This window comes from Boleophthalmus pectinirostris, unplaced genomic scaffold (assembly GCF_026225935.1).
Source record: "Boleophthalmus pectinirostris isolate CB_2022bp ecotype Guang Dong unplaced genomic scaffold, ASM2622593v1 HiC_scaffold_7, whole genome shotgun sequence".
In the NCBI taxonomy this organism is placed as follows: domain Eukaryota; kingdom Metazoa; phylum Chordata; class Actinopteri; order Gobiiformes; family Gobiidae; genus Boleophthalmus; species Boleophthalmus pectinirostris.
The window spans coordinates 19,723,127-19,745,429 of NW_026571473.1; the positions used below are offsets into that span (position 1 = coordinate 19,723,127).

A 22,303-nucleotide genomic window follows, 5' to 3' on the forward strand; every position below is an offset into this window, starting at 1 on the left:
GGTTTGGAAATAACAAAAAAAATTATATGAAAATTAATTTAAGTGATTCAGGTGTTTTTTAAGCATTTGGATAGTAGATCTGCTCTTCAAGTTGCGAAATACAGACTGACATAACCATAATTTGTGGTGTATCTAAAGTAAATTCTTGTGTCACGTGACACCTGGGCTTTACTGCTCGGTGCCTGTTTATTGGACACTCGCTGAAAAGCTCTGGGACTTCTCGGTTTACGACAGAGTGAGTGCGTGCGTGCGCGTGGGAACGGTAGCAAGATGGCGGCGCTGAAGGAGGAGCAGTGCTACGGACTGTCCTGTGGAAGAGTGAGCAATGGCAGTAATGTCTCTGTCTTTCATGTTAAACTTACTGACAGCGCCCTGAGAGCATTTGAAGGCTACCAAGAGTGGCAAGGTAAGCGACAGTGTTCCGATCCGTGACATTTGGGCTTTCTTTTGAAGTCTGTCCAGGCAGCTGTGACAGGAGAGTGAGGCAAGTCCTGACTCTGCTGCCTCCACACTGCGATATTCACTTGAAGCACTCAACTCTAGGCTCTCTCGTTTGGTTTCTCAAGTGGAGAGTAAAAAGACCCCGGGCTTGTAAAGTTTGCCAAGGGTCTATCGCAGTGTTTGTCTTCGGTGCCACAAGCTACACCCAGACTCACTCCAGAGCGATTGCTAAAGCTGTCGCTGATTTGTCAAGCTCCGTGCTTCGTTCGTCTGGACACTGACCGTCAACAGTTATTTTATGGTTCTGGTTTAAGATTAAAGGCATTCATTTGAAGTTATTTGAATTGCATTTTGAATTTCAACTTAGTTACCACAGCCCAACGTGAAAACCAACAATTTGATGGGCGGTTCAGATGTTACTTGTAACTTTGAGTTGTCAATAGATCCATCGCCAGCCAAGCTAGCTAAACTAGCTCCACTTTCCCAAACGTCAAGGTATGAGTTCAAATAGGCGAGGCCTGACTTCATTGGCTGTGTATTTTTAGTCCTTATGCGACTTGCAACCTGTTTCTTTGGTTCTGTATCAAATAACAACACAGCCTTATAGATACAGTAACCACTAACAGGGTAAATGAATAACTAGAATAAATGCACCAGCCATCTCCGTCTTCACTACTACAAATGTAAATAAAAATACCAGTTTAGTTTTTTTTTTCCCTTCCCTAATCTCTCTGTGTGGAGTGGTTTTGCAGCTTGCTTTGCTCCTTGTGCAAAGAGCTAGATGTCTGATGATGGCCATCTAATGTTTCAGCTTCTATAAATATTTGACAGGGAAAACCTGGCCGGCCAAGAGGAAAGGGCATTATCTCTGGGCTCAGTGGCTGTGGAGCCGGACAGTGTCTCAGATAAGCCCAAACAGTAAAGCTGACAGGTAATTTTGTGACTTCCAGTAGCTGATTTAGTGGCCCTTAAAGCAATATAGGTGTAACCAAATCCCACCACAAACAGTTGTTATCGTGAAGGCATATTCTAACATGCACTGCTGATAGCTAAAATCCTTTCTTTCACTGTTTAATTGTAATCGCAGTTTTTTTAAATACAACACTGCATAGATAAATATAAATAAAGATTAATACATGGTGTTGTTACCCAAATTTTGCAAAAAGCAGTACTTAAATTGTGATCTGAACAGTGAGATGCTTAATACATTTAAGATAGTATAAATATATATAATAAATAATCCAGTATTCCTCATTGGCACTTTGTGTAAATCATAAATTATTTGATACACATGTAAACTGCGTTGCTTTCTGAGATTGTATTATTTGCTCGATATATTTTAAAGAGAACTTTATTCACAGAGCCAAGTTGTCTAGATTGAAATTGCTGTTCTTTTTAGCTTCTTAGAAACCCTGTTTCTCGTGTAGACCAGACCATCATCTTTGTACGCTACAGCAACAGATAGAAGCTGGTTAGCACATAAATTCAAGTGCCACACCTGACTCTTTACAAATATACTCTCTCTATACAAAGTGGAGGTTACTAGCCGTGTGTTGCACTGGAGGCCAGACCAGACCCTTGGATGCACAGGTAGTAGTTGAGCTGCTATGGATAGGCTGGTACTCTGGACTCTGTAGCAACCAGCATGATGCAGTAATGTCAATCTCCAACAATGGAGAGTTAACTGGATGTGCCGAATTGTGTAGTGTGGAAGAGTACTTCTATGTGCACTGCTTTTGTTGTCATATTGAATCCAAAGAAGTTACAAATTGTGCTCTTGGTGCCTGTCCCAAGCATCGGGACTGGTCTAGCAAAGCACATTGTTCTTTTTCTGTACCAAATGTACAGTGCACTGACTTCACTAACAATTTCTTCTTTTCATATTGGTGAACTCACCCTAAACAACAAATTCTGCCTTCTTCTATCACGCCATGTTTACCCCATATGTGTTGTGTAGAGAGTCATCTAAGGACAATTTGCTATAAGTCTATGGCTCAAGAAGACATGACAGTCAGCTGGTCTGTGTTGATATTCGTGAGTAGAGGGGAGGGGGCGGGATTTACTGACTGTGACATCAGACAGGAAGTGACTAAGGCCACTCGATCGTCACAGAGCTATGGCTGATTACAGAACTGTGAGGAATGGGCAGAGTCATGCTTCTGATGAATCCTCCATGATGTAAGCAGTGGTGTGGATGTTTGGAAAAGATTGTGCATATGGTTGAATACCTGAAACAGCATAAGCCATAACAGAAGAAGGTCCTGTTCCAGTTGGTCCCATGTCACTCACCTCTTTATCCCTGTTTCCTGTTTTACACCCATGTTACTATAAATAGAGCAAAAGGGTAAAACTAAGAAGCTCAGCTCGGGTTATGACTGCCACGTGTCTTTTTTGTTCTTGCTGGTGAAAAAGTAGGACACTTGCCCAGTTTCTGACAAAAAGAAATGTAACAGGCATTTTTTTTTTTTTTTTTTTAGATCGACCAATATGGGTTTTTGCATGACCAATGGTGATACTGATGGTTTAGATCAACTGATGGCCAGTGAGCTCTGCCAGTACTTTTGGGCCAATATGTAGGGCCAATTTTTATTTATTTTCCACCAAAATATGTGATATGAAATATCAAATGTATATAAATATAAATAATATATACATAAATATTGGGAACACATTTTACTGCTCTGTATAATTAGACAAAAAATCCTTACCATAGTTTAAATCTAATTTCTATAATCTCAATATAAATTATTTTTATCTAACACACTAGACTCTAAAGTGTTAAAATAAAGCTTTACTAACACCGCTAGTAGATATGAAAAAGAGTGCAAGATATCGGTATATCTCTGTTTTATAGCAGTCATGAATGCTAAGAATTTGAGGTTGGAGGTATCGCATGGATAGCATCTCCGTTGTTATTCAGGAGAAATTGGAATGCCATATGTATTGTCTATAGTGAAAATGACTATGTCACATAGCTTTTTGTGTTACATAGCTTTTGTTTATCTCCAGTAACTATAGAACAACTTTGTATTAAACGTCAAACTTTGGTTGGTCCAGAAACAGACTTTGTGGACCAACTATGATCAGTAATAGGCTTATTACATACAGTCCCTACCAGATATCAGCAGGGCCGATATTTAGGAGCCAGTACCGATCCAGCATATTTTTACTGATAATCAATAACAGTATCTGTATTGTATATCCCTAAAGTTTATGGTCCATTACCATTGTAGCACATTGCTGATGCATTGTCAGGATCATGCAAAAGTGCCCAGTCTCACAAAGAATGGTACAATGAATGAAAACATTTTACTCTACTACACTGTGAGTAGCCCTCTATTTAATCCAGTCTTGGGGAATAGATGTACTTTGACAATATGATCAGCATAATATTTACTACTGCTCTTGAGTATGTCATTGTAAGTTAACCCTCCCCCAGGTGAGGTCTTGTGTGTTTGGTGGGGACTCCCTCTGGGCTGTTGTGGGGGTGTAATGGAGATGCAGTGAGAATAAGGCGACCAAACTCGAGCCTATCTTGTGCTTGGGTTATTTAAAGAATGCAGACTCCTCACTTTACGGAGCTCTCTGTCACAGATGACCACTGCTGCTCAGGCCAAATATGACTCTAAATGTCAGTGTGTGTGGGACCATGGTAACCCGGTGTCACTGCACGCAGAGCACGTTGACTCACTCATGTCCTGTTCTGTGTTGCGTAAGTGCTAATGTGCTCTTTGCTCCACAAATATGTGTTTGTTATGCTATATCAAAGGCTGCAACAATTAATCTGAATAATGGTGACAAGTTGATGATTAAAATAATTGCAATTGTTATTTTTGCTGTACAGACTCTAAAACACGTGCCAGAAGACATCCTATGACATCTTAAGATGTTGGGCAAATTAAATCAAAATGTGAAATAAAAATGAATAAAATCAGATTTTCATAAATAATGCTCTTTATTTGGAAATTATCTCTATCTCAAAGCCTTCAGTCATGCCATATTTTTAACCTTTTAAATGGTAACAATTGTATTTATGAAATTTCAGTATAAGACATATCATGACATGACATGACATGAAGACAAAAAAATGGTTGACCAATTAAATTAAATAATTAACAACCTAAATATCTATGCACAATCTGCTGGATATCAGATGAATGTACTGAAATACTGGTGTTATGGCTTAGCATTTTAAACTATAAATTAAAGTATACATAAAAAATTAAATAAAAATAGAAATTATATATATGATTTTCTTTTTTTTAAATTTTAACCAATACAAAGAAACATTGTGTGTCAGAGAAAGGTTTGTTTAAGTAAAGTTTGTTTATTTCATCAGTGCTTTTGCCTATGTGTGTGTTTTTTTTTACAGCAAAACTAGAGTTTTTCAGGTTGTGCAAGTTCTGGAGAGCTAGAGGCTAAAAGGTGAACAGGTATTACTTGGAAGGCTTCACTTGTTAATAAGGGTTTGCATGTCACACAGAACTTGCGCATGCTAAATGCAATAATTATTTAGCAGTTAGCACATTATTTGGCAGTTTCTAATGTAAATAACTCAAATTGAACTGCTCCTGCAGTATTGTACTGTGTGAATCACAAAGGCTGTGCACGTCGGGTTTGGCCGCTCTGTTCAAATCTCTCAGGAATGTCTCTGTTTCACCCTGATAAAACAGCTGAGCCGCTGGGCTCTGGCCAAAGCTTTACAGCTAAATTATGGCTCCATAGGCTGCATAAACACGCTGAAATACTTATGAAAAGATAGCGTCTGCTCTTATCAAATGTGGTGTCCATGTGCAGAAAGTGAGAAAAAGCTTCTGTGACAGTGTGTGACCTCTGGTGACCCCAGCGCAGGTCACTCTGCTCTGAGCAGAGACTACACCTGCTGCAGCTGCACAAGACACTAAGGTTTATCACATCCAATTAGAGCTCAGCTCATCATGACTTTTAATGTGCATATACAGAGACATTTTAAATAAACCACTAGTCCCATTTAACTCACAAAAAAGTCTGAGCTCTACATGCTCCAAAGAATATTCACTAGTGGATAGGCTGTTGTGCTGTAGCCCTCAAAATTTAAAAAACAAAAGCCAATAACTGCAATCTGCAAACAATTAGATCTCAATTAAAATTCTATTATTTCAAGTCTTGCATCAAGTATTTTCATCTTCTTAAGGAAACTGTTCATGACGGTCTCACAATGCCTTTCATTCTAATTGTCATAGTTGTCAACAACATGTTATAGTTGTTAAAGCAATGAGTGGTGGAGCAGTTGTTTTAGTCAGATGTTGTCATGTCCTCAAACATTTCCAGTTTTACTGCATCTGTTTTTATTCTCGTTATAGTTTATGACTTTTACCTAAATAAAGCCATCAAAGTCTGGCTGACCTAAGTCAAAATCATTCATAAGCTGTCTTTCAGTTCAGACACTGATGCCTTAGTGTAGCTGTTGTATCTTGGCTTGTTAAAAATAAAACTACTGTATCAGAGTGAACCATGCTTCAGCCCTGGCCCCTCTGTTTCACTGGCACACTGGAGGTGCATGGCACGAAGTGTAGTTCTTTTCACATTTGAAATGTGGACCGGTGGAGCACCTCATCACAGTGACTCTAAACGCCTGACAGTGCAGCAGCAGCAGCGACGGCAGTGCAGGGCTTTGAGCTCTGCTATTTCTGTGCCTCTGCTCCAAAACAAAGAGCTCTTTGGCAGCAGGGCCAAGAGTGGGACCTGCACTTCTGTGTCACTTATTTGCATTAAGCTGCTCTATGAATAGATTTGTGGAAAGACGATTGTTCACAAGTTTGTAGTGTTTCTGAAGTTCAAAGGTTCTACAGAACCTATTTATCATAAATAAATAAAATATTTCGAACCTAATCAACATGAAGACAATTGCCTTCCCTCAAAGTCAGAACAGCTGCTGTCACATTAGAATATCCGTAGAGAGAGAATCCATATTCTATGTTTTATCTTGCAGTTTTGACTACATATTGATACATGTTTTAGGTTATGTCAGATGTTATTTTTTACTTTTTTTTTGCTTTTCTTTCTTAAAAATTAAAAAGGGCATAGCTTCCAAAAAGAATTCCAAATGTTGGCATCTAAGTTTACAGTATACAATGTGGTTATCACAGGTTCTGTGCAGCCATAAATGCCGTTCTGAAGATTTCAGTTAATGGCACTTTTTCTGAAGCTTGTCTGATTAGCTGAGCCTTAGTGTCCTGATGACATTTGTCTGACTGGCAGTTGATTCACTTCATTCGTGGATAGGGGTGCAACTTAAACAACTCAGGTGTCACCACTTGAGATTTGTGCCCAATGCAGAGGACCTCCACTGCACCCTATCCCTCTGCCTGGTGTTTCCTCACTGGGCCTGTCCCTGCAGGAGCTCCTCTGACCCTAAGGTTAGCCCTGTGGAACATTCTGGGCTCAGGTCCCACAGAATAGTGACATGTCAGCAGCCCATTCAAATGAACAGGCTGAGTGTAGCACTATGTTAGCACTGCTGTGAGTGCTGCGGGGGGAGGGGGAAAGCTAAAAGGGGTGCAGTGTAAAACATTGCAGGGGTAAGCTCCATGAAAGGTATGGTGCTCCTGGATAGGCTGAGACCCTGTTAGTGCACATCAGAAGAATGCATGCAGGAAGAGGCCCATCACTCAATGATGATTTACTCAATGATGATTTTGCAGATCAGGTCTTTTTACTTCAAGAGTTGGACCAGTTATGTCATTAACTCACTTCACCCACCTTCATGTATTATGTCTTGTACATGTGCATTTGGCTGTCAAAGATGCCTCAAATATTTCTATCAAAACTTAATGAAAGTGCTTTGCAGTTAATGTTTGTGCAACCCCCTAGCCATTCTAAATGTAGAGGAGTTTGTCAGTTAGGACAGGGGAGTAAAACTGGGGAATGATAGCAATTAAGATGGGTGTCACTGTCAGCCCCAGAAGAAAGACTTGTATATGTTTTAATACTCATTTACACATTACCATTGAGGCAGTGGGTAGAGCATTGTCCCACAAACCTACAAGTTATTGGTTCTATCCCTGCTTCAGCCTCTGCTGCTGCTGCAGACCTTGGGCATGATGCTTTAGTCCTGCATGTTTGGTTGGGGTTCAAGTGTTGTACAATAGTAAGTTGGTTACTATCCTGCTGGTAGAAATTCAAATTTAGCATATCAAAACATTCAATTTAAATAGGTTGTATCCATGATGCATCATAAACCACTGGATTTAGCTTGAACTCATTGTCCTTGCATTTCAAAATTTTTTCACATCTGCCAATTACTGTTAAAGCTGTACCATTTATTACATTGCCTGATTGGCTTTTTAAATAGTGTGTAAATTGAAGTTCATATTATACTTTCATTATGTCAAAGCCACTTGATTGTCTCATGTTCGTCTGTCGTCTTACATTGTGTCTTGTTTTGTTGGTGTGGACGGGGAATGGACACACAGATGTCAGACTCTAGTCCATTTAATAACATAATAATTCTGTATGAGTGCAGCTAAGCTTAAGTGGAAAAAACGGCTCTCTGACCGTATTAAATATGCTCCAGGTTAGCACATCTCCTGTTTGGCTTGGCACAGGTTGTGGCAATGTAGAATTCCCTTTTCAACCCAAAAATGGATTTAAAAGGATCATCATGTCAGGAACTTTTGCAAAAGGGTGAACTGATACATGGATTTATTTCAGCTTTTTAACATCTTTGGAAATTATTAACTTGTTTTGGTTTTATTGTTTGATACTACAGCTGTGAAGGCATTTATTTAGAAATGTGTAAAAAGGTTACAGGAAGTATACACAACATTGACTTTAATGGTGCAAATATATTCCTGTTTTCAAAGTCAGACCCATCAACAATGCACACTGATATAACTGCGCTGACACTCCTGAGGCATTTGCCATCTCACCCTTTTCTTATGGTCTTATTCTTTCTCTTATGCTAATGTCAGTACACTCACAAGCAGTCTATTCTATCAATGTCTAAGATGTCATTAAATTTATGCTACAATAATGATCTTTCTCTTACAGGTGCTGTCATCGCGACCATTGATCAGATTTAATGGAAACCAAGGGGTAAGATGACAATTCATTCACTTCCTCTTACTGCTTATGTCCCAGATTAGTGCTTTTGTACTTCCTGTGAACATACTTCAGCTAGACAGCTGTTTATCTTAACCATCTTGATTGCATTTTGGAGTAATTATACTGTAATTTACAGTACAAAGTTGATAATAGTTGGCACCAAGATAAGATAAAGGTAAGGGGGTGGGATGCTATACAATGGAATTTTGATGGGATCCTGTCTTGTGAATATTTGAAGAGATTTTTACATTCTGATTGATTGCTGTTCTGTTTAATGCTGCTCTATGCACAAACGCTGTCAGACACATACGCACACACTCCACCCACTTCTCCTATTGGTCAGCCTTTGCCATGCGCTAATTGAATGAGTGAATGCCAGACTGAAATAATTGCACTGAAGTGTGAACTCTCACTAAAGGCCAAATTAAGTTCATTTAAATATCTTATTTTTTCATGGGATTTTCAGCAAAAGGGCCTTTCAAATTACATTTCTAACTATGGCTGCATGTTGAGTGAATTAAGTATTAAAACATTTTTCAGTGAGCAGTTTTGTTGTTTTTACTTGTAAGCTTACGTTGAGACCAAACTGACCAAAAAAGGGAAAAATTTGAAAAAAAAAATTGCCTGTAGTGTATTACTGGCTGCAGTTATTAAATCATGACTTTTCCCCCCCTTATAATGTAATAATAATATAATAAAATATTACATTATTGGGTGAGCCAATAACGTAATAACACCTTGTCAAGTTATTGCATTATTCGCTGGTTATTGCATTATGAGCTTATTACATTCAATTATCACATTATTGGCCATTATTACACTATCATTTGCTACAAACTTTCTCCAAAACTCTTCTGTCTTTCTATTTTAATTCATTTGATCACATAATTGTTACATTTATACTTTTTAGATTGTCTATCATGTCTATGCCAATCTGTCACTTGTCAAGTTTTTTTCATGGTGTGTGAATCCAAGCTGCATGTCTCTGGGCTTGGTTAAAACCGCTTAAATTTGGCTTGTTCAAAGAATTATAACAGTTTCCCACAGGCTGCACAAGAATCGGCCTGCCCGTGGATAACTAGACAGGCATGCATTGGTAATGAATGCACCTCAGAAAGTTGATTATGGAAGCAGCTTCAAGGAGCTTGTCACGAAACCACCTACAGTTCCACCAGAGGAGGACAAAATCTTGAACTGTGAGCAAACAGTGCACCTGATGAAATGGTCGTGTAACGCACCAGACGCGTGTTGTTGTTGATTTCAGAAAGGAAGCACAAGTGTGAAAATGGCTCATTTCTACAACAGATGGCTCAGCAGCACACATTATATAAAAAAATCACCATTCATTGCTCTTCATTCATATGTGCGGCTCCAAACTTGAAACAACATGAAATAAACATTATTTGATTAGATTTAACCAAAACTGCTGTAACCTGCCTAATTACTGTGTGTAGCCTTTGATGCAGGAGCCCCACTTCAGTTCCATGGTCTGAATAGTGGGCTGCACAAGTGGCTCTGTGTGACTGATGTTCAGAGCAGCTCTCTGCATTTGTTCAAGCAAAAGAGTAAGAGCATTTTTCCATCTGAAATAATCAAAACATCATCTAGTAATGTATGGGTAGAAGTTAAAAGTTAGTGCATGTACAGTGTGTATCCAGCTATTATTTTAATATTTTAAGATCTCAAAAAGTTTTAAGCTCAATAGTTGTATCACAGTTGCAAAAGTGAAAAATTTGACACATGTCAGTGTGGTATATATAAAGGGTGTATTACTACAATAAATTGACTTTGTTATTTTTGAAGTGATACTTTCAGTTTCACATTGTAAAAAAAATCATCCAGAGCTGACTTCCCTGATGGTTGTCTGTCTGTATAACACTTTTTTTCTGTTGAGCTCCACACACATTTACAGAAGCTTTATGGAGATGGTCCTCTAACACAAGTCGTGTGAATGCACACATTGTTTTGTGGAGGAGACATGCAGAATGAGTTGATGAGACAAGAACAAGAAGTGCTTGTGTCCTTGTAAAAGGATAATTGCTTTAGAGAGCTGTGGTGCCCGCTGTACCCTTTTATTTGAGTACATGTTAAGATTCTGTGGTATTTTGATTCATGAAATCATCAGTAAGCACATCCCTATCACTACTAAAGACTACTTATTTAAAGGGTCCACATTACACTTTTTTTTTCTGACCTACTGTATGTGATCTGAGTTCTTCTCTCAAACACGCTGTGCCACCTTGTGATGTCATGTGGTAATAAAATAATTCCTCCACTGTGTTTTTTAAACTCCATCAAAATGATTCTAGCGGAGGTGTATGAAGTGGAAGTGTTTTTGGACAACTCTTTTGCTTATCGAGCAGGTCAAACATGGAAGACAGTGCCTGCACAGCATTTTTCTAAAGTTTTAAAACAGTGGTTGTTCAATGGTCAAATATGTCACAATGTTTAACAAAATGATTTTTTTATATTGAGGGGTCGACTTCAAACCTCAAATGAACTGTCTGAAATGAAATGTATGTATAGCGAGTGTGCTGGTGTTGTGTACTGTTGTGTGATTGTTGCTGTACTTCAACTTGCCTCGGGACTGAAGATGGAAATTAGCCACGTTGGCTATAATCTTTACATATTTCCATTTTAAATGTCCATTAATATGTGTTGTCCCTTTACTGATAAAATAAATAAGAAAATATGAAAAATAAGAATTGCAAATCTCTACTGAAGTAAAGGTAAAAGGTAGCTGTTAATTTGAAAACTATAGGTTCACGATTTCACAGGGTGGAACAGAACATTTTGAGCTCTGGAGATATAGACAGACTGATAAAAAAGGATTACTCAGACGTGCAAATGAACCAAAACGCAACATCCTGCATTTCAGGCTAACATGAACAAAAATGCTTTAGATGCATCTTTGTGTTGAATCACCTATAAACTATGAAACTTAATACTAATTTAATGTTTGCCACTCAAATCTCACATTACTCTATTTCCTAGATTAACCTTAGTTTTAATGCAATGTTGCATAGTCACTCTGTCAAAAGTGAACAGGCAGTAGATCTTTTTTTCTATGGTTGTTATTGACATACAGACTTACTTTTTAGTTAAACTGTCTTTAATTTCTCACCTTTTTTAAGTGTATGATTTCAGATAATAATTGTAATTTTAATTTCCAGGACCAACATTAAACCTGACCTAATTAGGAATAAGAATGAGGCTGGGGACAGTTTAATATGTTAAGATTTTTACATGTAGCGTGTGTCAGAATATTAGACCTCACCATTTGGTGTGGAGGAGCCTTCTCATTAGGGATGGGCATTCGATGAAATTTTCGTAATCGATCGTCGAGAGAATTAACGATCGATTATCGATTAATCATTAACGTTTTTATATTAAAATGATCATCATTATTATTACTATTTGCACTCCTAATCTGCATTAAAAAAAATTCAACTATACGACAAATAAACCGTAACGACACTAGAGCCACATCAGCCCGTTTATTATAATGTGTTTAATTCAGTTTTGCGCAACTCTCACAGAAACGAAACTTAAAACCGCATCGCTAATTTGCATAAACTAAGAGAAGATAAAACTACAGCTCTTGTGTCGCTGATGCGGTCAATTTCTGTTGGATTAAAAGACATGATTCGGTGGAATACAGGTTAGTGTGACCATATTTGCGTTTGTCAAAACCAGGACACCGTACGGGGGGCGGGAGATGGGGACTCGTCATCGACATTGCGCAACTCTCACCTGGCAAAGCTTTTTCCCACTGGACACCGAAACATATGTTCCTGCTTTGTGCACATGGACTCACACTTGTCCCGACCGGAACGGAAAGTGTGGAATTTTTTGTACAAGTCTTCTTTAAATACGCATATGCACTTCGGTACGTTACAGGCGGACTGACTGTGTTTGCTCGCTCCTTCTGAGTGTAGAGAGCTACTTACACGGACCTCTGTTTGGTCACGCTACGCACAGCAACCTACATTCGGCTTGTCGATTAAAATTTACGTAATCGATGAAATACTTAATGATCAATTATCGATTAATCGACTAATCATGCCCATCCCTACTTCTCATGAGTCACTATCAGAGCTGTGCATCTCCAGCAGCACCTTTGTCCCTCCACAACTCATATTTATGCACTTAGCCAGACCCTCAGTTTCTGCACAAACATGGAGCTAAATACAGATACGTTTTTCAAAAAACACATGTTTAGATGGACAAGATGGGACTGAATACAGTCCCTGACAAAAGTCTTGTCGCTTGTCCATTTTGTAGAAACAAAAACTTATAACTTGACTTTAAATTAATCGATTGGTTTTAGAAATGTCTCATATGAAAGCTAAAACCCTCCCAAATTATGCTCAATATACTAAAAAAAATTTGCTTCACTGAAAAAAGATTGATCATTTAATGAACACAGAAAGGTCAGATTTTGGCAAGACAAAAGTCTTGTCACCTTGTCATATGATGCACCCAATCCTAGATTACAGCCTCACCTGTGGTCAGTTACTGATCAATCAGTTAGTGGGTGTGTATAAAAAGAACCCAGCACACCAGACCTTCACATCAACTGCAACTTGACCTCTGACAACATGCCTAAGATCCACCCTGAGACCAAAGCGTTAATTATCAAGAGGCTGAAGACCAGATCCACTGCTGAGGTGGCTGACACCTTCAATGTGTCTCAGCGTCAAGTATAAAGAATAAGAAAAAGATCTGAAATGACTGGAGATGTTTTTGACAAGCCCAGGTCCAGCAGACCCCGCAAGACAACTGTTCGGGAGGACCGTTTGTCGATTCGAAAATCCAAGGCCAGCCCCTTTTCCACTGCAGCAGAGCTCCACCAGGCCTGGTCACCTCAAGTCCCTGTGTCAACCTGAACAGTTTGTAGAATTCTGTATTGAAATGGCCTCCATGGTCGAATCAGTGCACAGAAACCAGCACTAAACAAAAGGCAATTAAAAAACTGTGGCATTTGCCAAGGCCCACAGCCTGCTAAAAGGATGGACACTGGAAAAGTGGCAGAAGGTGGATTTCTCAGATGAATCCTCAGTTGAATTACTTCACAGCTGCTACAAATATTGCAGGAGACCTACTGGAGCCTACATGGATCCAAGATTCACCCAGAAAACAGTTAAGTTTGGTGGTGGAAAAATCATGGCCTGGGGTTACATCCATTATGGGAGTGTGCGAGACATTTGCAGGGTGGAAGGCAATATCAATGACCTAAAATATCAAGACATATTAGCTATCTCTTACATTCCCAACCAAAAAAAAATTTGCAGCAGGATGGTGCTCCATCACATAATTCTATCTCAACATCAAAGTTTCTCAAGGCGAAGAAGATCAAGGTGCTCCAGGACTGGCCAGCCCAGTCACCAGACATGAACATCATTGAGCATGTCTGGGGTAGAATGAAAGAGGAAGCATGGAAGGCAAAACCAAAGAATCTTGATGAACTCTGGGAGGCATGTAAGACTGCTGTCTTTGCTATTCCTGATGACTTCATCAACAAATTGTATGAATCATTGTGGAACCGCATGGATGTAGTCCTTGAAGCTCATGGAAGTCATACAAGATATTAAATATGGATCTCACAGCACCACTACTTAATTCACTGACGTTATGCAACATATTTTTTGTATTTGAAGTAAATTATTTGTTCAATTTTCTGTAGGCGACAAAACTTTTGTCTTGCCAAAATCTGACCTTTCTGTGTTCATTAAATGATCAATCTTTTTTCAGTGAAGCAAATTTATTTTAGTTTATTGAGCCTAATTTGGGAGGGTTTTAGCTTTCATATGAGACATTTCTAAAACCAATCGATTAATTTAAAGTCAAGTTATAAGCTTTTGTTTCTACAAAATGGATAAGCGACAAGACTTTTGTCAGGGACTGTACATTATGTACAGGAAAAGGCTTTGTGCCAGTTGGTAAAAAGATAACATTAAGGCGACAGTACATTGTACAGATGATATAATTTCAGGTATTCTGTGTTGCTTTTTTACTCTTTTAAAAAAACATTGTTGCTTTAACATTTTGGATTAGCGGCTTCTTTACCTTCCCTTTTAAGTTCCATTTCTAGACCAATCTGAGTGGTCAAAACTGTAAACTTAAATATCCACAAACTAGCTTACATGTAACCCTATATTCTAATGGTGAAGACAAATTGTTTAATTTGAATTTAGTTTGATTAACAAATGCTTGGTGCGTATTTATACACATCAAGATTTGTTAGGAATCTTTAAAAAAAAATGTGTTGAAACTGGTTAAAAAGAGTTCAGAAGCAGCTTGATAAAATGTTGTGTTTATTTCTAGCTGACCACCTGCATCCTTCACATGTGCGACTTGTGTAAACAGAGGTGAACTGGCTGCACCCTTGCACATGTCAGAGCAGGCACGTTTGAGGTGTCTGCTAGTAGGCCCTGGCCACTCGTTCATTAAGAGACTTTGACTAAAGATGCCTAATTGGTTATTCAGTTTTTTCTTTGCTACATTTGTTCTAGTTTTTACAGTTTTCATGTACCAAAAGACTAACACCATGTTTTCACCCTAGAAGTAGATGGATTGGAGCAACTGTACGCCACATTTTTATATCCAAAGTGTCACCAATATTCTGCACAGCATTTTACTTCAGATATAAAGATGCTGCTTTTCAGCCTGAAAACTCAAAAGCAGAATATATAATTGAAGTAAATTCATTCGTTTGGACATTCCAGGATGCAGTGTCTGTCTGTTTATAGAAGAATAGCGACTGTATGATAGTGGTTTGTGGTTTGTGGAGGTTGGCAGTGCTGAGATACTGTGGTTAACTTTTGATACTGTTCCAAATGGCACACCTGGCTAAATGGCATGCATACCCTCTCTGATGGGCAAATTCAGAAACCATCAGTTCCCTTCCTTACAATGCTTTGTTTTTATATCCAAGGCAATGTTCCTAAATACAGTTGCTTTACAAGAATGCTACTAGAAGTGTGTCTATTAATGTTCTAAATACACTTTTGTGTGTTTTTGTCAACAGAAAATCTCAATACCAAGATCAGAAACCTCTAGTGAAGCACAAACGTTTACGTTCTACCTGTCTCACGTGGGCAGAGATAACCCCCAGGGCAGCTTCGACTGCATTCAGCAGTACATCACCAGGTAAAGGGCTTCTCAGAACACTGAGCTGTTCTAGTTTTTCAAGCTGAAGATTAAAATTTCAGATAAACATGATGAACTGTCATAAATTGGAAATTAATGATGTTCTCTTTGCTTCGATTGACACCATGTTCTCTCAGTAATTCACAAATGTTCTGGGTTATTTACATTCGAAATATAGGATTTTAGTCTGTTGTATAAATGTAAATGAAAAACAAATGTTATTGTGGAAGTGAGGGAAGCTACAAAACAGGAACAGCGTTCTTGTACTTCCTTCAAAGAGTTGAAAATATTTTGACAGATATTTAAGCATTACTTTTGATACACATACTTCTTAATTCACTCTACATCCAAGCATCTAGTTCAGCACTTCAGTACATTTGAAAAAAACACTAATGTTCTGTCATTGTATATGGTATTTTCAAAATGCATATGATAAATAGCTGCTCTCTCTTTTACCAGTGAAGGGAGCATTCAGCTGGACTGTTTGGGTGGGATACAGGACAAGATCACAGTATGTGCCACCGACGACTCCTACCAAAAGGCCAGAGAAAGTATGGCCCAGGTAGAGGAGGAGACTCGGAGCAGAAGTGCCATTGTCATCAAGCCTGGGGGGAGATATGTGGGTAAGTGGACATGTTTGTCTGCGAAGGTCAACTGCACTGTATTTTTTCCCAATTTTATAAAATACAATTTAAAGGGATCCCACCACTTCACTTTAAAGGCAATGTTGTAATTTTGCTTCTTTGGCAATATGGTCTGCTTTAGACTTAACTCATTTGGGTGTGTAAAATGTGGATAACCCAGATATTTTGTAACAGTTGCTCAAATGTAATTTTATACAAGTTTAACATTGTTGTTTTTTTTTGTCTCTAAGGTAAGAAAGTTCAGATCCGGAAACCGGCACCTGGACTTTCTGACATTGCTCCTTCACGGAGAACCTCTCGACCTGTGATCATCTCCAGTGGAAATGTGAAGAAGGTTACAACGCAGCACCGACCACTGCGAGAGCGGCTCATTCACTTCCTGGCTCTTAAGCCTTACAAGAAGCCAGAGCTAATATTAAGATTGCAAAAAGATGGTCTCTCGCAATCAGACAAGGAATCTCTGGATAGCCACTTGCAACAGGTTTCTAAGCTTTTGCACTTGCACAGATATAGCTTTAAGTTGCTAACTGGACCATTGTATTTGTTTACCATTTTGTAGGTGGCTAATCTGAATGTGAAGGAAAACACCTTCACGTTAAAGGACTTTATTTATAAAGAAATTCAGAAGGACTGGCCCGGTTACACAGAAGGAGACCAACAGCTTCTGAAGAGAATCCTCTTTAGGTATTTGCGTTTCAGTGTCTCACTATCTTGGTTGTTGTAGAACAAGCTTGCTGCTTTAATAGTGGAGGATGTCCCTAAGGACATGGCAGTGTTGTATTTTTCTAGTCTTGATATTATGAAACATTTGACTGTTTAAACATGGCTTTGCAAACACTGTAGAAACCATCCACCTACAAAATAGCGCTGTGCTGAAGTCCCATATTTGTTGACAGCAGGAAATGTTGGGTGTCTTTTTGTAGAAAATGTTGTTTTCTAAGCCCTTTTAAATACTGAAGAAAAGCAGTTTTGTCCTTTATTTATCAGACTAAAATTTAAATTTAGAGACAATATTTGTTACAAGATTACACAATTTATAGTTTAATGATCATATGATATGAGATTATAAGATTTAAGTCTATTATTGCCCCTACATCTCAGAGTGCTGTGCACTTATAATTTTTTTCTGGCTGGTTTGGGGTTTGTGTGCTGTTTTCTGTACTTTGAACTTTTGGTCAGTTTATCAGCTCACAGGCTCAAACCACCTACTTAATACCACCTCCCCCTTCGCAGCTCCTCCATACTTTTGGAGCTAATGCAGTCAGTCACGCAGAGTAGCACAGCAACACTGTGGAACGCTCATGATGCAACAGTGTTCCAGCACACGCTGATCTGTTTGTGAGGTGGCACCAGTCCAAGGTTCAGCTCACACTGCCATCTCATGTCTAGAGCTTGCTTCTGCTCCTCTTAAACTTCTTGACACAGACACACAGCTCTACAGAGCAGGGTGGGGTTGTAATGAGACATGGTGTAACCAACTGCCCTCTACTGATAATGACATCAGCTGTGACAACAACCGAGCTCACAGTGCAGTAGACCTTAATAAATCTACCATGACCTGTCTGAATGTTTTTGATGAAAAAAATCAAACAGGAGCTGAGTTGTGACGTTTTAGTCTTTCTCATTGTTTGCATAGCATGGTACTTGTGAATTCATGGTAAACCATGTAAATGTGAAATTTTATTCAAATAGTATTGATAATAATACTTTTGTATCATTGTGTTATGAACTGTTATAGGAAGCAGACGCAGCCACCCCCACCGGAGAGTCCACCCAAAGAGCAGCCCAGTAGTTCACCGTCTCAGGTGAGTTACCAGTTTCTTGATTCACACTGTATCTGGGTATGTATATTTTCTCCACTAAAACACTTCTGCAAGTGTCATATAAAGTCCCATGCATGCTCCTCTTGAGAGCCTCATTGCTCTACAACCCTGTGTGGAGATGATCTGCAGAGCATATACAGTGTAATTCCAGGGTTATAATTTTTTATTTTCTTCATGTTCTTGTATTTACTAATAAAGAATTTCTCCTCCCAGAAACGACCTGCTGCTGACTTCATTGACCCCCTAGTCAACAAAAAGCCTAGAATATCACACCTTGCCAACAAGGCTACAACAACCCCTCTGAATGGCCGACTGGGCTCATCCAATGGGAAAGCAGAAGTCCAGTCTGTGTCTGTTTCTTTGTCGGACTCTGGTGTAACGTCCAGCACCCAGCCCTTGCCAGCACTGGACATCCCTCGTCCTTTTGAAGCACTTTCGGACGTCAGTAACGATTCCAGCCATAATGGCCGTGATTGTGACTCTCATGAAAGCACCGAGAGACTGTGTCCTGCACCTTCCCTCTCCTTGGGCCCAGCAGCGATGTCCACTCCCAGCATCAGCACGTCTTCCCCTGGACACAACATCCTGAATGTGGCTCGGGACCAGAGTCCTACCTCCTTAGTCAACAAGTCAAAAAAGAAGTCCAAAAAACATAAAGATAAAGACAAGACCAAAGACCGAGAAAGGGCAAAAGAAAAGGCTCAAGAAAAGGAGAAGCAAAGGAAAGTTTATGAGGAACGAGAGCCTGAGCCCAGAGCATGTGAGGCGAGTCCTGACACCCTGAAGAGCAACAGTATTCCACACAGAAGCACAGGTGAGACTGTTTTTTTTGATAAATGCTTTCAGTGATATCAGAAATTGCGTACAGGGTGCTTTTCCAATGTCCACTTGTAATCTTGACTAGATGTATTCTGGGGGTATCTAGAGACCCCTGCTGTTGAGTTTTGGATCTACTGACTTGATGATAAATCTGCTTTTTGTAATTTTGCTTTTTCCAGATATTAATGGAATGTGCAACATTACCAGTATTCCTTTGTCAACCCCTGAAGTGGCTGACTATTTATTGTAAGTAATGTAATGTACATATTGTAACTATGAGGTTTTCTTTTTTAATTTTTATTTAGAACTTTTTTCTTTCTTTGTCATCTCAGGAAGTATACAGTGATTGGCTCTCCTGAGCAGCGCCAAAAGTATAAAAATGATTTCAATGCAGAATACACAGAGTACAGGGGCCTGCATGCTCGGATAGAGGGCATCACTCGGCAGTTCACAGTGCTGGACAATGAGCTGAAACAGCTCCAACAAGGCACAGACAAGTACAAGGTGCATTTTTCTCTTCACACAAATGAAATACTTGACATCATTCAAGTATCATACTAACAAAGTCCATACTGTTTTGCAGACAATCCATAATCAGATTCTTCAAGAGTATCATAAAATCAAAAAGGTAAGCTTACATAAAAAAATACTTTAATCTGCTTAAAGTCTATAACTATAATAAAGGAAACTGCTCCAATTTGTTTCAGACTAATCCCAACTATAGTCAAGAGAAGAACCGCTGTGAATATCTACATAACAAACTGGCACATATTAAGAAACTTATTGCCGAATATGATCAACAGCAACTTTAAGAGTTTCTCTGTGGATTCTGTTTTCCTTTGAAAATCTTCTTGAGAGATGCCATGAAGGGAATGTGGGCTCATCAGGGCTGAAGGCTCTTGTGGGCAATAAACTGGACACCTTCATCTTTTGTTTTTTTTTCTTTTGATGGATCATACGGCTGTAATGGTCAGACCCATCAGGTAGTTACAATGCATCCCAGCCTGCGGTTAGTGCACTGTGGTAAAGGATTCAAACCTACACGTTTTTGTGAACTATACAATCTTTAAAACTGGAGAGAATGGGACACTTTTTTGAAATTGACAGATTGTGCACCAAAAAGCAGCTTTTGAGTTTATAAAATTGAATGAAACATCAGTTAAACAAATGGTTGTGATGTTTATAATGAATTCATTTCTCTGGTTCCACTATTTATTTTTGACTTATTTGGGGGGGTGGGTCTGCTCCACACTCCCCAGTATCAGTACTTAAAAACTGTCTGTGCTTTCCCTCTCATCTTGAATGTCAGCCAGTATTTTTCCCAGAAGCTGCCTTGTCCATGGAATTGTCAATGTATTGGCATTCTTTTTTTCTCTTTTAAAGAGGGACAGAAATTACTGTTGATTTAATCAAATTATTGCTTTAAATGCACACAGCAAGAAGCAGGCCTGTGTGCTTAGCCTTTTTTCTAAATTATGTGCAGATGTCTTAATGAGGGACATTTCCATTTACTGAGCTTTAAACTGACCACTTAATTTTAACAAGCTGTACTTGTTCTTTGGTCACATTCAAGCAGTGGTACTTAGTTAAGGTTCATCATTTTGGTTCAAGGCAAGATGCCATAATAAATACTTAGCTCTTAATTTCACCCTTTTTGGTTTAGTTTGTTGTAGCTTTTGTAGCAATCTTTATTCCACGTTTTCTGACATAATCATTTCAGTGTTTCCATTTATTTCATGATACAAAACATTATTTTAATAAAAAAAAATAAATAAACATATTTAGATTATTTTTAGGAACCATATTTTTCAGATATTTGTGTTGATTCTTCTGAAATCATTCTAATCACAGTTTTAGATGTAAACCCACTATTGTCAGTTGGGATGACTGTTAAGATGAAGCCATCACAATGGTTGGACTGCTCCTTAAGGTCTCAGAGGAACTGCCGGCCAATTTTGCCTTTCCAGATGTGACAAAGATGACATACAAATTATTGCTTTTTCTAAAGCTCTTTCCAAACAGCCTAGCAACAGAAATGCTGTAGTAAATAGGACTGGTTTAGTCAGTGCTAGATTTCATGTGAATATAAAGATCAGCACCTTCTCTTGCTGTTATCTGGGGTTTCTTTGTCCATCAGGGTGCATGCATAATGACATAAGTTACAAAGAACAATCCTTTAATTGTGACATTGGCGGTGCAGAGATTAGAAACTGAATTGGCATGCAAGACATGGCTTTGACCAGCATGTATACTACCAAAGTGTTACTTGCACACACTGCTCTACCAAATGGAAAAGGAACATATCTCAGTATTTGATAAAAAAAACTGTGGAAATCTTAATTCCTTTTCAGTCCCATGCTCATGAAAGTTTCCTATGCTTTAGATTAGATGGGTGTTTTATATTGTAAGGTACTGGCAGGTTAGGACACATGAGACACTACATCAATGTCCTGTCCATTGGTGACAGGTTTGAGGAACAGCACACTCAGCTGCAACTCTCAACAAGAAAAGTTGCATTGAAATAGGCCTATATTTTCTGAGAACATTTTTGTACACATCTATTGTTGTCAAGCTCCATTGTGAATGAGTTTTTTTCTTTATTGGGATGTTAAATCAATATGCCAGCACAGAAAAACTGTTGTATGAGCTGATTGTGCCAAAATGACCTGTTGTATAGGTTTTTCTTTTCTCTACATACAAGCTGCTGTAAAGAATGAATAAAGTAGGCTTTGGAAAGAAGAAATCCAGGTGTAAGCCCAAAAGCATGCTTTCTTTGTCAATACCTTTAAGGGACTGGGACATGATATTTGTTTCAATAAAATATTTTTCCTTTCATGTTGTTTTTGCATCACTAAGCTGAAGACGTAGTTCAGCATTCCTCCTGGTGGTGGCAGCAGATATAAACAATTTATGTCCAAATGCTCGTTTGGGCAAACCCGTGTGATTTCAATACGTTGATTTTACGATATGTTATGGTACCGTTACAGAAATATTATGTACAAAAGGTGTGTTGACATGTGTTTGGGTCCAAAGTTCGGGTGACCTATTTGTAATGAGCTGACCATGGTTTCGCAAGGCAACTCTAGGGGGACCGGTTTGCTTGGCTTTGACACACTGAATGATCTTAGAACTCTGCAATGGCTTCAGGGTTGGCCAGTCAATTCTCCTGCACCTCACTCCAATGCCGAGCTTGGCCCCAGCAGCAGCGGCCCGTGCTGAGTGCGTGGGGCGGGTGGGTCAGTGGGTTCAATTCGGCAACGTGCCATGCATCCCTCCCCCCTTAACCTCCACAGCAGCCTACACTGTCATGTTTACACACAAGAGCCCCTCCTGTCGTCA

General features: G+C 39.0%; 1 protein-coding gene across 2 annotated transcripts; it reads left to right on the forward strand.

Moving 5' to 3' along the window:
* Positions 1–124: 124 nt before the first annotated feature.
* ell (elongation factor RNA polymerase II) lies at positions 125–21,799 on the forward strand. 2 transcript variants are annotated; one of them, XM_055164584.1, is made up of 13 exons: positions 163–398; positions 6,257–6,263; positions 8,473–8,517; positions 15,557–15,678; positions 16,138–16,301; positions 16,553–16,803; positions 16,882–17,006; positions 18,061–18,127; positions 18,359–18,959; positions 19,144–19,210; positions 19,297–19,468; positions 19,548–19,592; positions 19,672–21,799. In XM_055164584.1, the coding sequence occupies exons 1-13, from the start codon at positions 271–273 to the stop codon at positions 19,774–19,776; spliced, it is 1,899 nt and encodes a 632-aa protein (XP_055020559.1). In that variant the 5' UTR covers positions 163–270; the 3' UTR covers positions 19,777–21,799. The 2 variants fall into 2 exon arrangements, with proteins under 2 accessions (XP_055020558.1, XP_055020559.1); XM_055164583.1 differs by lacking the exon at positions 6,257–6,263 and having other exon boundaries at positions 125–318.
* The last annotated feature ends 504 nt before the right edge of the window (positions 21,800–22,303 follow it).